At 46.3% G+C, this 16,332-nt stretch overlaps 1 protein-coding gene across 1 annotated transcript in view; it reads left to right on the plus strand.

Moving 5' to 3' along the window:
- The first annotated feature begins 774 nt into the window (after window positions 1-774).
- Window positions 775-16,332, plus strand: part of LOC110298946 (carcinoembryonic antigen-related cell adhesion molecule 6-like) — a 20,405-nt gene continuing 4,847 nt past the window's right edge. The window contains exons 1-5 of the mRNA XM_021168493.1: window positions 775-1,119; window positions 4,036-4,392; window positions 7,724-8,002; window positions 8,460-8,714; window positions 10,120-10,395. Coding sequence (XP_021024152.1) covers window positions 1,059-1,119; window positions 4,036-4,392; window positions 7,724-8,002; window positions 8,460-8,714; window positions 10,120-10,395 — 1,228 coding nt within the window. The 5' untranslated portion in view covers window positions 775-1,058. The remainder of the gene's footprint in view (window positions 1,120-4,035; window positions 4,393-7,723; window positions 8,003-8,459; window positions 8,715-10,119; window positions 10,396-16,332) is intronic.

Below are 16,332 nucleotides of genomic sequence, written 5' to 3' on the forward strand. Positions count from 1 at the left end.
CAGGACCAAGGGCCTCTCCTCCCATTGATGACAGACTAGGCCATCCTCTGCTACATATACAGCTAGAGCCACAAGTTCCACCATGTGTTTTCTTTGATTGGTGGTATAGTTCCAAGGAGCTCTGGGGGTACTGGTCAGTTCATATTGATGTTCCTCCTACGGGGCTTCAGACCCCTTCAGCTCCCTGGGTCCTTTCTCTAGCTCCTTCATTGGGGACCTTGTGCTCCATCCAATGAATGACCGTGAGCATATACTTCTGTATTTGTCAGGCACTGGCAGAGTCTCTCAGGAGACAGCTATATCAGGCTCCTGTCAGCAGGCTCTTGTTGGCATCTGCCTAGTGTCTGGGTTTGGTGGTTGTTTATGGAATGGATCCCCCCAAAGGTCGTTCCTTCCTCTCTGGACCTTCTACCAAGGACAGTACAGCCCAGAATATCCAGCTCATCTCCTCTTGCATTTCTCAGGACCTGAAGCTCTTTCTGTTTCTAAATTTGTGTCCATAGGCCAACCTGATGCCAGATACAGAGCTGGTCTCCTCAACCAGTCATGACTCAGCTAGCCCATCAGTCTGCCCTAGAGCCATCCCTATCACCTTCCTACTGAGAGTAAGTCACACTGTCCCAGAGCCTAGAAGTCACTGAGAAAGGCAGGTGAACAGCTACTTGTGTTTCTGTGTCACAAAAGGAAACACACCCTTAGTCTGGGGCTCCAAGGCCTCCCTCTGTGATGAAAACAGCCCTCAGGCCGAGGACACAACAGAGGTCAGCACTGGGGTAGATGGGTTGACTAGGGCCCACTTCAGTCTGTGGGGGGATGGGGAACTGAAGACAAGCACAGGGAAGGGGGAACAGAGAACCCCGGAAGGGTAGGGAACAGGGAGTCCTAACAACAGGCCCTGTCCCTAGTCCATGTGACCCTGAAAGGTCCAGGCCCAGGATGAACTCAGCTCAGAGAGACAACGGACAACAGAACTGACCTGGCTGGGCCATCAGGGTTTGGGAGCAGTGCTGGAGCCCAAGCTCTTTTCCACAGAGAGAGGACAGAGCCGACAACAGATCATGGAGCCCCCCTCAGCCCTTCCCCCAATGTGTGTCCCCTGGCAGGGGCTCCTGCTTACAGGTGAGGGGAACAACCATGGGAGTGAGCAGGAAGACTGCGAAAAGATTGGGTATGCCACAGCCAGGAGCTGTATCCGGCACAGCTCCAGGGGTAGACCACACTGGGGTGGCAAGGGAATGAAGAAAAGACAGGTGGACACACGGACACATGAGAAAGCTTGGATCCGTGGACTGGGATCTCTGGTGGAGAAACAGCAGGGTCCAGGAGCACAGCGTGTTTATTTTATAGAGTTGAACAGGGAAGAGGGGTCATTGCGTACAGCTGAGTGAGGAGGTGGGGTTTGAGGGAAACAGTTGGACTGTCCTAAGAGCCGTCTCTGGAGGGGAGAAGTCTTCAGGGCACAAATATCCATGGGTCAGGGAGACAGCTATGGTGGACATTTTCTGTATTCAGTGTCCCTACTCCCACCTAGTGCCCTGTGAGGAAGGACTTGCCGTCCTTCTGAGCCTGAAGTTATGGGGAACTTGAAGTGGCCACGCATATCAACAGCACACATTCACTTCAGTCCCTGGGGTTTCCTCCATTCCCTACATGGCTGGAGTCTCCTAGAGAATATAAGATTCTAGGAAGGGACAAAGGCTTCTCTTGGCCCAGGAAGGGAAGGGACAAATACAGGGACAAGAGTGAAACCACTAGCCAAGTGGGACTGAGCAGCTATTCAATTTTTGGACTTCCCATTCACAGATACCCATTGTTAATGGGACTACAGGCTGTAAGTCATCACAATAAACTCCCTTAATAAGGTGCAGACATTCCATAAATTCTGTGACTCTAGAGAATCCTTAGGACTGATTCTCACAAGGTGTCAAGGTTGTAGAACATGAAAGTCCTTGTGCACACAGATAAGCACCGGAGAAGGCAACAAAGTTAAAACACCCAGGCTTGTCTCTTCAAAGATAGATGAAGACCTGTCTTCCTCGGGGAACGAAGGGAAAGGATGTAGTTTACAGCCTGCTGGTCCTTTGCTATCCTTGCAAGGGCCGGTCTTCGCCAGAGCCCTCCAGAATGTTGCATTTGTATATCCCAGACTTTCCCCCCTAAATCTTGAGCATTGCTTCTTAGTTCATAAAATCCACCCTTATGAGTGCTGTCTCACTTGTACATCAGAATAGCCTGCGTGACCTCCGGGTTATCCTAGGGACAGGTCACTCCTGTGTTTACCTCAGACATTCTCTGGAGACCCTTATCTTGAGCATTGCTTCTAAGTCAACAAGAACCCATCTTTATGAAAGAAGCCATCTGCACTCTGTAAAGAGTCTCAACGGAAACACATCTTAAGCTTCGTTGTACACTTGGAAACGAATTAGTTGTCATCAGGAATACTTTTTTTTTCCAAAATTGTGCTGTGCTTAAATATGGCTAAAATTAGCCAGTGTTAGACTCCAGAAGTTTGACCCAGCCCTGGTTAACTAAGTTGTGCTGAACTGAGTTTCATTCTTACCACACGTAAGTCATTTCCCTGCCGGCCTGATGTTTGCAGGGACTTAAAAAAACAAAAACTAAAACAAAAAAACAAAGAAACAAACAAAAAACCCTGGACCAGTAAATACTCTGCCCACAGTTACAAAGCTGAACCCTCAACATACAGGATCATGGCAACATCCCTGATTCCTACACAGGTATCTGAGCCTATTATCAACACTGGGCTAACAGCTGGGTCAAACAAATCCCTGTTCTCTCAGAGACGTGATATTAGGCAGAAAGACAGACCACCAAAGGCATCTAGATAGTGTGTTTGACAAAAAGCCATGAACAGAACAGCACAGGGAAGATCAGAAAGTGGAGACCCAAAGTTGCATCCCACAAGGCTGAGTCTTGAAAACCTGACTGGCATGACCAGGGCCTGAAGAAAGGACAGACACACAGATGTACAGAGAAACTGGGATTAGGTGGGCCATGAGCTCTGATGGAGATGTACCAAGAGGAGCTGAGAAACTTGGCATACTTATTTTGTACATCTGAGTTGAAGAGACAGGTTTATTGTATACAGCGGAACAGGGAGGCAGGCAAGTTGGTTAATCTCAGTGGAAGGAAGAGTCTCAGGTTCACACACACTCACACATACACAATCACATCCAACAAGAGGAAGCCATGGTTGACAGTTTCTACATACACTGGCTTTAGCTAAAGGTCAGTCACTCGTAACATCCATATATAGACCAGAAAAGAATCTTGCCATACTGAGCCTGACCCCAGGAAGGCATTGTCATTCCCATGGGTCTGGGGCTTTAGGGTCCTTGACATGGCCATCTGTGCTTGGGCCAACAATACGCATTTACACACAGACTTCATCCACTGCCCACAATCCAGGGTCACTAGAAAGGGTGGCTAAGGAATACATTCCCCAGGATGCCCTGAATGGGAGTGTGCATCTGAGGACAGGGAACAGTGGGTTCCAGGGGCACCTGGGAAGGCAGTGCTGCTGGACAAACCACTTGAGAAGGGCAGGAAGTTCAGGAAGCTGATGGGAAAGAGATCAGGCTGCTGACCTCAACAGTGGCAGGGGCGGAGGGAAACACATACATACTCATACACACTCACACACATACACTCACACTTGCAAACACATATACACACACTCACATATTCACACACACACATATACTCACACACACTGACACACACATACACTCATACATGGGCACACACTCACACACATACACACTCACACACACATATACAAACACATACACACTCACACACACATACACACTCACATATTCACACACACATACACACTCATATTCACACACACTGGCCCACACATACACTCACATACACATGCACACACTCACTCACACACACACTCATACATATATGGCTGTTGAACAGAGATACCTATCCATGACACAGGACCCTGTCTTCCTATACATAAAAGGTCTACGTATTAATGTTTTTCTCTACCCTCCCCCTCAGCCTCACTGCTAACCATCTGGAACATCCCCACCTCTGCGAAGCCCACTATTGAGTCGGTGCCACCTGCTGTTCTCGAAGGGAAGAATGTCCTTCTACTTGCTCACAACCTGCCTGACAACCTATTAGCCTATCACTGGTTCAAAGGAAAATGGCCGATAGACAAAGATCTAATTATAGTGTATGAACTAAAATCTCAAGAAACAAAACAAGGAACTCTATACAGCGGGAGAGAGACACTGTACCCTAATGGATCCTTGATGTTACAGAATGTCACCTTGAAGCAATCTGGAATCTACAGCCTAAATATCCATTCTGCAGATGACCAAAAATCATTGTTTGTAGAAGTCTTTGTGTACCGTAAGTGATTCTCCCTGGTCTCTAACAGCTAAATGGGGCTCATTGCATTACACACACACACACACACACACACACACTCACATATGCACTTACATAGACATGCATTCAACACAAGTCACTCACACGCATATTACATTCTCATACATACTCATGCACACACACACACATATTCATACTCACACACTCACACATTTACACACACTAACACACTCACACTGACACATGCACACACTCTCTTACTCACACACATTCACAGACACACACACTGACAACACACTCAATATTCACACACATATTTTTGTTCACACATACACACTCACATATGCATCTACACATACACTCATGCACTCACACACACAGTCTCTCTCACACATACACACTCACACACAGTCTCTCTCACACATACACACACAATCTCTCTCTCTCTCTCTCTCTCTCACACACACACACACACACACACACACAGACTGTCTGGACAGTGCCTACATGCTCTCTGCATCATGGCCCCTTACCAGGCCCCTTACTTAGTGTAGGACACACAGGATGGAAATGCACTTCACAAGAGCGACTCCTTCCCCGCATCCACACTGCAGAAGGCAGGCTGGTTTGAAGGGGAAGCTCTGCCCTACACATGGTCTCTGGCCCAGGGCCTGGAGGACTCGGTTAAGAACTGGGTAACCACTCAGGTGGTTGTGAGCACTGTGAGGCTAGTCTATAGACAAGACAGAAATCCCCATAGCAGTTACCCTGCTGAAAGGAAGCCAAAGCAGGAGGAAATGCAGTTGCTGAGTCTGGGCTACAGGGGGCTTGAGTGCTGGTCAGAGAATGGGAGGTCTGTCTACAGCCACAGTTCTCTTCTCTATGACTGGATTGCTTCTGAGGTGCCTGTGGAGCTTTCCTAAGAGGCAGGAAGGTTGGGAGAGAGACTAGTTTGAGCCTTAGAACACTTTCATAATCCTCCAAATTCTGCAAGAGAATCACATAAATCAAGACGATGTCTAAGCATGTCCTCCAGGCACGTGCTGACTTACTGGACTTAAAATCGCGTATCTCTTTGATTGATGAGGTGGAGGGTGGGGTGGGGGTCACTGCCTTTAGGGGATGAAGAAAACAACAGTGCTCCCTTCCCTCCACACTAGACACTGGCCCAGGACAGACTCCCAAAGAGTAGGCCACTCCTAATAGTTTTGTGACAAAGAATGGAGGGAGCCCAGGCAAGATGGCATTGGCCTTCAATCCCAGCACTTGGAAGGCCAGGGAAAGAAGACTGCCTAGCAGTAGTACTAGACAAGCTCAGTAGTACTAGACATACTTAGGGGTGAGCTACAAATGAGTGAATGAACCTGCAAGCTAGTTAGATGCTGCAACACGTATAGCATCTAGATCTCTGGACAAACCCATTCTCAGTCCATACCAGAGGCCAATCCTGCCCCATTCCTGTGAACACATATGTACTCTTAAGGCTAACCCAGAAGCCATTTCACAGGTCGACACTCAGATGAGAGTATCTGGCTTACTTCTGAGGCGGCTGTGCAGATTATGGTCTATGGGGGCCTCGCAGTCACTCTAAGACCCCTGGATCTCTCTGTCCACTGCCCATCTCTTTCTTCTCTTATCACACGTGCAACTGTGCGTTCCCTGCACAGCTTGCTTCTCTCCTCCCTTCCCCCATTAATGGCTGACTGTCCCGTTCCCTTCCTGTCTACACCTGTAGCCAGACCATGCCTGCAGAACAGAGGTAGAGAACACAGAAGGCAGAAGAGGTTCCACCATTAGACAAAAAGGTCTCGCTGCCTGTGTCTGACCCAGGTCTCTTTTGTGACTGGTGTGTGACGCAAGTCACAAGACAAGACAGGGAAATTACTCCTGTCTGTACTGATTCACGGTATACAGATTCCCAGGGAGACAGGCTGCAGGCCACAGAGTTCCTGGCTCCTTCTCAATATGTCACTGCTTCTTAAAACCTTCAAGAGGGGGCTGTATCATCTAGGGCTGGCATGGGCTAACCCACCTCCACACACAACTATGTTCTCAGGATGTCTCTGTTGTCAGCTCAAGTCTAGGACTTTGCTGTCGATCTGCCCCGTCTGGGAGAACTTGCCACAGCTTGAGTTGTGGTTTCTGGGGGGCGGGGGGGTCAGAGTAAAGGGATAAAGCATTTTGCATGCATTTATTGGCTCCAAGCCACTTTGCCAGACTCTCCAGAGCAGCTACTCTTCGAAACTTATTAACATGGCATGGCATTTGTCCACATTTAGTGTCACAGACAAGGCACACTTCCTGTGAGTAGTTCCATCCATTTCACAGGACTCACGACAGGAGAATCATATGCAGTCCTGAAGGGCTGTAGACTTTAGTCTAAAGCTGACTGCACTCTAGAGAGACTTTCCTCTTAGACACAAGAACAAGGTTTTCTTCCTGAGTCCTGTCTGTCCCCCTCACTCTGACACTGGGATCCCGGATGACTGCTGAGCTGGTATTGGTCTTGCTTCAAGTCTTCTCTGTGTGGTTTCTGATCACTGCTCTTGGGCTTAGGATAGACTATGGGTCATGGGATGTCACATGCTGACTTGTCAACATGACAGCCTGGGAAAGCCAAGCCTCAGGCTGAGCAGTGGAGAGCAACACAGCAGACAGGACTCAAGCACACCTGACCTAAGTGTTTGGTTTCAGCCCCATCAAGGCGCTGAAGTGCATATTTTACACACCAAAGCAGACCTGGCCTCCAGGTTCTCCCAGCATCCCTCAGTCCCTACCTAGCATACCCAGCCTCCAACCTGAACTTTCCAGCCCAGGGTGGGGCTGCCCTTCCCCCCAGAGGCTCTGCCCTATACAATCCAGACAGTTTGGTCTCTCTCTTCTTTCTCTCTGCACCTGCATGTGCGCCCTTTCCCTCTTTCTCTTCCCCTTTCCCCACTTCTATCTCCCCATGGTGACTTCCCTGGCATTGGTCCTTGGGGCCAGTGAACTCAACCAAGAGCAGCTTCCCAACAAACCTGAATTTAATATAATCTCATCTGTCTTGAATTGGCTCCTTTCACCAGTGAAGAAATAACTCATCACTAAGGTCAGGCAGTGAGGGCAGGAGAGCCAGGCAGGACTGCTGCTGCCATTCCCAGGTCAGTCCACATCCAAACTCTGCCGCTCAGCTCCCATGTGAGAAAGCCAGTGATTCTCCAACACCCGAGGGCCTGAGTGCCCAGAGCCTTGTGTATCTGTCTGTGGCTCACTCCTCCTTGGTGGATGGGTGAGAGATGCACACCCTTATTAGGGAGAGGACTTTCCAGGTATCCAGTACCACACAGATCACTCTTTTCTGTTATCTACACAGCTCTGTTAAGCAAACCCTCCATAACAAGCAACAGGACCACTGCTGTGGAGGGTCAAGACACTGTTGAGTTAACTTGCGAACCTCCCTTCCAGAAAACAACCTACCTGTGGCATCTAAACGGTAAGAAGCTTCACATTGGCGACCGCGTCGTCCTGTCTCGGGGTAATGCAACTCTCACCTTGTTCAAGGTCTCTAGGCATTTCAGAGGACACTATGAGTGCGAAGCTAAGAACCCGCTGAGTGCCTTCCATAGTGACCCGTTCACTCTGGATGTTTTCTGTGAGTAACTTCTATTCCTGTCTTATCCCTGCAGCTCAATACACGTCCATGACACTGACTCTTGCCCCTGAACCAGACTGGCCACCCCATGTGCTCCAATGGTCTACATCCTGGCAGACCAAGACTTTAGACAGACAGTAAAGGGGCTGAGGATCAGTGCTAGTGACAGAAAGCAGGGCATGATCCATGTTTGAGTTCTTTAATGGACAGGATGTGAGTGGAATCCTCTGTGTGTGTGTGTGTGTGTGTGTGTGTGTGTGTGTGTGTGTGTGTGTGTGTGTGGAATGTTAGAGAGGGACCTGAAGCCCTCAGAGGAAACTATGACTTATCCAAGGGCCAGCCCTGCCTATCACAATTGTAAAGCAAGGTTGTCACCCTGCTCAGGGACACACTGACCTTCTACAGAACAGGATCTTTCTGTGTCCTTTATGGCATCACGTCTTTCTCTTTCCCCCAGATGGCCCAGATACCCCCGAAATATTTCCCCCAAACAAATACTTCGAGGAAGGCAAGAGCATGTGGCTCTCCTGCCAAACAGTGTCTCACCCCAAAGCACACTATTCCTGGAATATCAATGGAGAACCCTGGAATTCTAGACAAGAGGTATCTATCTACCAGGTCGGCATACGTAATAATGGACTGTATACCTGCCTCGTCAATAACCCAGCGACTGGCCGCAATAATTCCAAAGACAAAGAAGTTATAATAGTTGGTAAGTGGCTTCTTGGAACATCAGGGCCAATCTCTGGGTGTGGGCTCTGGTTTTCTATAAAGAGCAGAGGAAGGAAATCCGTGGCTCCTGTTCATGGCTGCAAGCCAACCCTGGTCCTCCTCTGGGGTGCCTTGACCCTGTTCATGGCTGCAAGCCAACCCTGGTCCTCCTCTGGGGTACCTTGACCCAGGAGACACTCTTTTCTCCTGAATACACTGACTTCTCTCTGCTGACCTGGGGTTCAATGTGGATTTCAAAGAGGGATATTCTAAATGTCGCAAGCCTCCGGCACGATTAGTACATGCTGGGGGGGAGGGGGTCCTGCTGCTCCTTCATCCTCTGGGTTGCCTCTTGTCTTTTACACTCTCCATGATCTACAAAGGACACCAGGACACTACAACATGCTCACACCACTCTTTGCCCACCTGTGGAGTTGGGAACACTTCACCCCCAACAGAAGGTACACAGCAGTTGACGGCTCTCCCCGGTTCTGCTCCGCCCTGCTGACTGGTTCTATTGTGACTCCACCTGCAGTCGGACAGGATGGTTGGAGAGTTACCGTGAAACACCTATCCAGAATCTGGATAAACCCTGAAGCCAGTCAATGCCAGAACCATCATGGGGTCAGGAGTTTGATACTGAGAAAAAAGTGAGCTTTGGAGTCGGCGTCCCTAAGCCAGGTCCTTGCTCTGATGATGTGTCGTGGGAGGTTGTGGACACTTGGTGCACAGGAGAGAGCAGATGGTTTCACTGTGGGATCCCTGCTTGGGAGGCAAAGGAAATATGGAAGAGCACAATGGGTAAGGAGATGGCTCAGCCAATAAAGTGTCTGCCACAATGACACCCTTACTCCAACTAGGCCACATCTCCTAATAGTGCCACTCCCTGGGCTAGCATATTCAAGCCAGCACAGTATGAATGTACATACGTATGTATGTGTGTATGTATGAAAATAAGAAGTGAAAACAAGAATGTAATATCTGTCTAGAGAGAGAGACATAATATCTATATATAGGTAATGTCTATATAGAGAAATAATTATAGAATGAGTGTGAATAAAGTATAGTAAGATGTGTTTCTTGAAAATGTCATAATGAAGCTTATTATTTTGTATGAAAATCTAGAGTTCCCTGATGGTAAAGATGTTGGACATTGGAGCCTAGAAGAGATTCTTGTTATGAAAGCTAGCGACATGCCCCAGGGTAATGCCAGGAGACATGGGAGAAGAGAGGTTTAAACAGATGTCCTCACTCTCCCTATAGACTGTCTCCTGAACCAAGATGGAGGGAATCTCTGCAGTGCTGGAGACAACTTCAGGGCCATCCTCTGGTCCCCAAGAGCTGGCTGAAACCTTTCTGTAAAGAAAGACTCCTTTTAGCAGGTCCTCTCTTCTATATGTTAACAGAGAAATTGCCAAAGCCCCATATCCAAGTCAAAAACGAAACAGTCTTAGAACGTCATTTTGTGGACCTGACCTGCATACTGGAAAATACTGGAGTTTCCATCGGGTGGATATTCAACAATCAGAAACTGAAGGCCACAGATAGAGTGTCGTTCTCCTGGAACAACAGAAGGCTCACCATAGACCCAGTCACAAAGGAGGATGCCGGGGCATACCAGTGTGAGGTCTCCAACCCCCTCAACACCAGGCAGAGTGATCCAGTCAAACTGGCTGTGCTCTGTGAGTGACCAGGTTTCTTTCCCTCTGACATGTTACCAGGGGATTTCTTTGGGGGGGGGGGTTGTTCTTTTTTTGTTTTTGTTTTGGCTTTTGGGGGTATTATTTATTTATTTACATCCCAAACATTGCCTCCCTCCTGGTCCCCCCTCACAGAGTCCCTCCCCTCAGCCCCCTCCCCTTTGCCTCTGAGAGGGTGGGCCCCACCAGGGGGTTTCTTAAAAGCTTATTATTATTGGGTAGCACACAGGTACCATAGTACACACGTGGAGATCAGAAGATGCGCTTAGGTCTCTCCCCTTTACCTCTACCTGGGTTATAGGGACCCAACTCGGTCAGTTTTGTTCATGACACTATTGAACTGTACCATCTCCAAGTACTGGGGGATTCTTTACCGATAGTGTGCAAAACTGACGACAGGCCCAGGGAAGAGAATGTCAGCTGAGACACCTGTATCGTGAGGCATGCTATCATCCATTATTACCCCCACATTTGGGAGGCTGAGGCAGGAGGATGGAGAGAAAGACCAGCCTGACTTACAGACCAAGAACCTCTCTCTAAGTAACATATACACAAATAGAACCCAAACTGTAAACCCAATACAAAGTCAATTACTAAGAGTCAAGCTCTGAGTCTGGCACCCGATCGCTGGGATCCATGGGCAAATGGCTCCAGGAGACCCATTGATAACAGCATCCATGGATGGTCTTGTCCCCTGCAAAAATGGCAGTGTTTCAAGGTAAGTCTGCATGCCGTCACACCTACTGTGCGTCATGTTCAGACTCCAGCATGAGACACAACACCAGAACAAGACAAAGTGCGCTGCTCTGGTGGTGAGAGCCAGGCCAGGACACGTCTGTGCAGTTTTCCACGCAGACAGTTGCTCTGAGAGGCTTTGTGTGGCTGAGGTCTTTTGCTGCTTTGGGAACCGTGTCCCAGCCCAGGCTTCCTCTCAGGATGGAGATGATGATTGTCATGAACTCTGATCCTCCTGCCTCCACAGCCAGCTGCTGCTCCTACAGATGTGCACCCCACCTCTGGGTTTTTCTGAATATTTCTGATGACCTGAGATTGATTTAATCCAGGGAGATGAAAGCCATGGGTGGAGAAGGCTTCCTCTCCTGTGCCGTTTACCTTGACCTTGCGCAAGAGGCTTTTCTGTATGGTGTTTTTATGGTAAATTACATATATTATATATAATTATATTTATATAAGTTATATGTAATTTGTATAATTATAAATATATATCATTATCTATAACATACATTATACCTGTATGTTGTGTATTATGTTTATGTTATGTTATATGTATTACATGTTACATGCTACACATTACATATTATTTATTAATTTATATTTTATTGTGTAATTTTATATGATATACATGTTATATAATATATTTATAATGTATATAAATTATAATATAAAATATAATATATTTGTGGTATATTATATATGGTATTTTTGGTTTTAGCTATTTTAAAGTATATATCTAATATATATAGGAATATAAAATATTACATGTTACATATATTTATAATCTATAATATATGTAAAATATAATCTATATTGATGACCTACATTATATAATATATACAATATATATTATGTATGGTATTTCCTGTTTTAGCTATTTTGAAGTGTACATTTACAGGGTTGTGTAGCCATGGTCCATTTCCAGAACTTTATCATTTTAACACACAAGTCTTCATAGTCATTATATGTTAGCTTTAGGGACAGTGACAAGCAGGTATGTGGATCACCAGCACCCATATATAAGCAGGATGTGGCAGGAAATGTCAAGGTAGAGACAGAATAGCCAGGCTAGCCAACTGATGCACTACAGATCTATGAGACCCTCTGTCCCCAAAAAGAGGAAGAAACAAGTGACAAACTGATTGTGGATAACCTCAACATCAACTTCTGGTTTCCATGCAGATATGCACACATGCGCACATGCAGTCACACAGAGCCAGTAGCGCCCCTCCCACTTCAGCTCCCGTAACTACCATTCTACAATGTAACCAACTACCCCAGGCCTTTCACATTAGCAGAGTAACACATGAACAGTTCTTTATATCTGCCGTTCTTCATTAGCTGTATTGTTTATCTTTCCCCTGCCCCGCCCCCCGCCCCCAAGATAGGGTTTCTCTATGTAGCCCTGGCTGTCCTGAAACTCATTCTGTAGAACAGGCTAGCCGAACTCACAGAGATCCACCAGCCATTGCCTCTCAAGTGCTAGGATTAAGCATGTTTGCCACCACTCCCAGCATTTTTTTTTTTAATGTCAGGTCTCTTTCTTCTTTTTGAATTTGGGCTGTTTGTGGTTTTTACTGTGACTATTGTTGAGTCATGAGAAGCCTCTATGTATTTTGACTCATGTTCACATTTACAATACATAACATTTTTTAGCAGTTGAAAAGGTCTTTCCACTTTCTTGATAACAACCTTGGTCTATTACTTGTTAATAGTGATTTAACCACTAGCCGGGCGTGGTGGCGCACGCCTTTAATCCCAGCACTCGGGAGGCAGAGGCAGACGGATTTCTGAGTTCGAGGCCAGCCTGGTCTACAAAGTGAGTTCCAGGACAGCCAGGGCTATACAGAGAAACCCTGTCTCGAAAAACCTAAAAAAAAAAAAAAAAAAATAGTGATTTAACCAGCATCCTAGCTATACATACTTTGGAGAAGTAGAATGTGTTCTTTGATATCTGTGTACAAGGCAGAGTGTTTAACTAAGCCAATTAGTATCCATTACCTCATTTATCTCCCATTTGTTGTGATGAGACATTTGAAATTCATTGTAGCTACTTTGAAATATAATTCTCTATAGGTTACTTCTAATCTGGTCCTCTTCCCATGTGAAATTTATATCCTGCTATCAATAGCTCCTCAGTATTTTCTTCCTATGCCAACTCCCTAATAAGCACCTTTCAGCCTTCTATTTACAAAGAAGTTCAGCTTTTTAACTGGGCAGCTGTTTCCTCTGAAATAAACATGTGGTTGTGGTCAGAAGGAATGCAAACTCACAAGTCTCAAGAAGCTCCTGAAACTAACAGTACCCACTCACCTCTCCCTGAGGCTGTATAGAATAACTGTTTCTGGGAGAGTAGGCTTTCCTATCCACCAATGCAGATTTGTGAGCTGTTACCCATGCTGGGATGGACTTGTCTGTGATGTGGCTGCCTTCCAGTCATTCATGTTTCTGTTAAGTAACCCTTTGCCCATGTTCCTATAAGTAACTTCAATAAACTCACTGATTCACTGTGCTCAATTCTGGTAAAATCACTTCTTTGATCAGTCAAAGTGACACAACACAATTGGCATCTGAATAAAGACTTATAGTCGTACCAGGCTCAGTTCAATGATTGGCTGTGAGTATCTGTATCTGCATCTGTATTGGTTAGGTGCTCGTAGGACCTCCCAAGAAACAGCCATACCAGGCTCCTGTCAGCAAGTGCTTCTTGGCATCAGCAAAAGTGTGAGGGTTTGGTGTCTGCAGATAAGATGGATTCCTAGGTCGGGGGGGGGGGTCTCTGGATAGCCTTTCCTTCAGTCTCTGTTCCATGTTTTTGTCCCTGTCTTTCCTTTAGACAGGAACATTCCTGTGTTAACAACTTTGAGATGGGTGGGCGGCCCCATCCCTCAACTGGAGGCTGTGCCTATCTACTGGAGGTGGTCTCTACAGGTTCTATCTTCCCTTTGTTGAGTATTTGGCTCAAGTTATCCTCTTTGGGTCCTGGGAGCCTCTTGCTTCCCTGGAGTCTGGACCGTTCTAGTAGCTATCCCCAGTTCTCCAACCCCCACTGCTAAATATTTCTTTTTTTTTTTTTAAGATTTATTTATTTATTATATGTAAGTACACTGTAGCTGTCTTCAGACACTCCAGAAGAGGGCACCAGATCTCGTTACAGATGGTTGTGAGCCACCATGTGGTTGCTGGGATTTGAACTCTGGACCTTTGGAAGAGCAGTCGGGTGCTCTTACCCACTGAGCCATCTCACCAGCCCGTGCTACATATTTCTATTCGACTTCCTGAGCCTCTGTACTTCTGTCCCTTCCAATACCTGATCCTGCCCCGCCTTTTTTGCTCTCCCCATCCTCTCTCCCTCACAGGTGCCTCCCTCCTCTATTTCCTGTGATTATTTTGTTCCCCCTTCTATATAGGATTGAAGCATCGACTTTGGTCTTTCTTTTTCTTAAGGTCCATATGGTTTGTGGGTTGTATTGTGCGTATTCAAAGCTTTGGGGCTAATATACACTTATCAGTGAATGTTCTTTTGTGTCTGTGTGTTCTTTTGTGTCTGGGTTACCCTCACTCAGGATATTTCCTAGTTCCATCCATCTGCCTGTGAATTTCATAAGGTCATTGTTTTTAATAGTTGAGCAGTACTTCACTGTGTAAATGTACCACATTTTCTTTATGCATTCTTCTGTTGGACATCTGGCTTGTTCCCAGCTTCTGGCTATTATATATAAGGCTGCTATAAACATAATAGAGCATGTGTCCTTGTTATATGTTGGAACATCTTTTGGATATATTCCCAGTAGTGGTATAGCTGGGTCTTCAGGTAAAACCATTTCTGATTTTCTGAGGAACCATTGGATTGATTTCCAAAGTGATTTTGCCAGCTTGCAGTACCACAGCAATGAAGGAGTGCTACTTTTTCTCCACATCATCTCCAGCATCTGCTGTCACCTGGATTTTTTTATCTTAGCCATTCTGATTGGTTGAGATGGAATCTCAGGGTCATTTTTATTTGCATTTCCCTGATGACTACTAAGGATGTTAACTATTTCTTTAAGTGCTTCTCGGCAATTCCAGATTCCTCCGTTTTGAATTCTTTGTTTAGCTCTGTACCCTATTTTTAATAGGGTTATTTGGTTTTCTGGAGTCTAACTTCTTGAGTTCTTTGTATATTTTGGATATCAGCCCTCTATCAGATGTAGGGTTAGTAAAGATCTTTTCCCAATCTATGGGTTGTCATTTTGTCCTATTGCCAGTGTCCTTTGCCTTACAGAAGCTTTGCAATTTTATGAGGTCCCATTTGTCTATAGTTGATCTGAGGGCCTGAGCCACTGGTGTTCTATTCAGGAAATTTTCTCCTGTGCCCATCTATTCAAGGATCTTCCCCCACTTTCTATTCTATTAGATTCAGCATTGCTAGTTTTTGTGAAGGCCCTTAATCCACTTGAACTTGAGCTTTGTACAAGGAGATAAGAATGGATCAATTTGCATTCTTCTACATGCTGACCACCAGTTGAACCAGCACCATTTGTTGAAAATGCTGTCTTTTTTCCACTGGATGTTTTTGGCTTCTTTGTCAAAGATCAAGTGACCATATGTGTGTGGGTTTATTTTGGGGTCTTCAATTCTATTCCATTGATCTACCTGTATATCTCTATACCAATACCATGCGGTTTTTATCACTATTGCTCTGTGGTACAGCTTGAGGTCAGGGATGGGCCTGGGGACCCCAATGGAAGAGCTAGGGGTAAGACTGAAGGAGCTGAAGGGGATGGGAACCTCACAGGTAAAACAATATCAACTAACTGGACCACCCAGAGCTCCCAGAGACTAAACCACTACCCAAAGAATATACAGAGAGGGAGCCATGGCTCCAGACACATATGTAGCAGAGGATGGCCTTATCTGCTATCAATGGGAGGGGAGAGCCTTGGTCCTGTGGAGGCTTGATGCCCCAAACATAAGGGGGATTCTAGAGTGGTAAGGTGGGAGTGGGTGAGTGGGTGGAGAGCTCCCTCTTAGAAACAAAGAGGAGAGGGAGTGGGGGGGGAAAGATGGGGAGTTGTGGAGGGGTAACCGGGAAGGGGAATATTATTTTAAATGTAAAAGAATAAAACAATTAATAAAAAAAAGAAAGAAGCCAGGTGGTGGTGGCACACACCTTTAATCCCAGCACTCGGGAGGCAGAGGCAG

Source organism: Mus caroli, chromosome 7 (assembly GCF_900094665.2).
Source record: "Mus caroli chromosome 7, CAROLI_EIJ_v1.1, whole genome shotgun sequence".
Classification (NCBI taxonomy): domain Eukaryota; kingdom Metazoa; phylum Chordata; class Mammalia; order Rodentia; family Muridae; genus Mus; species Mus caroli.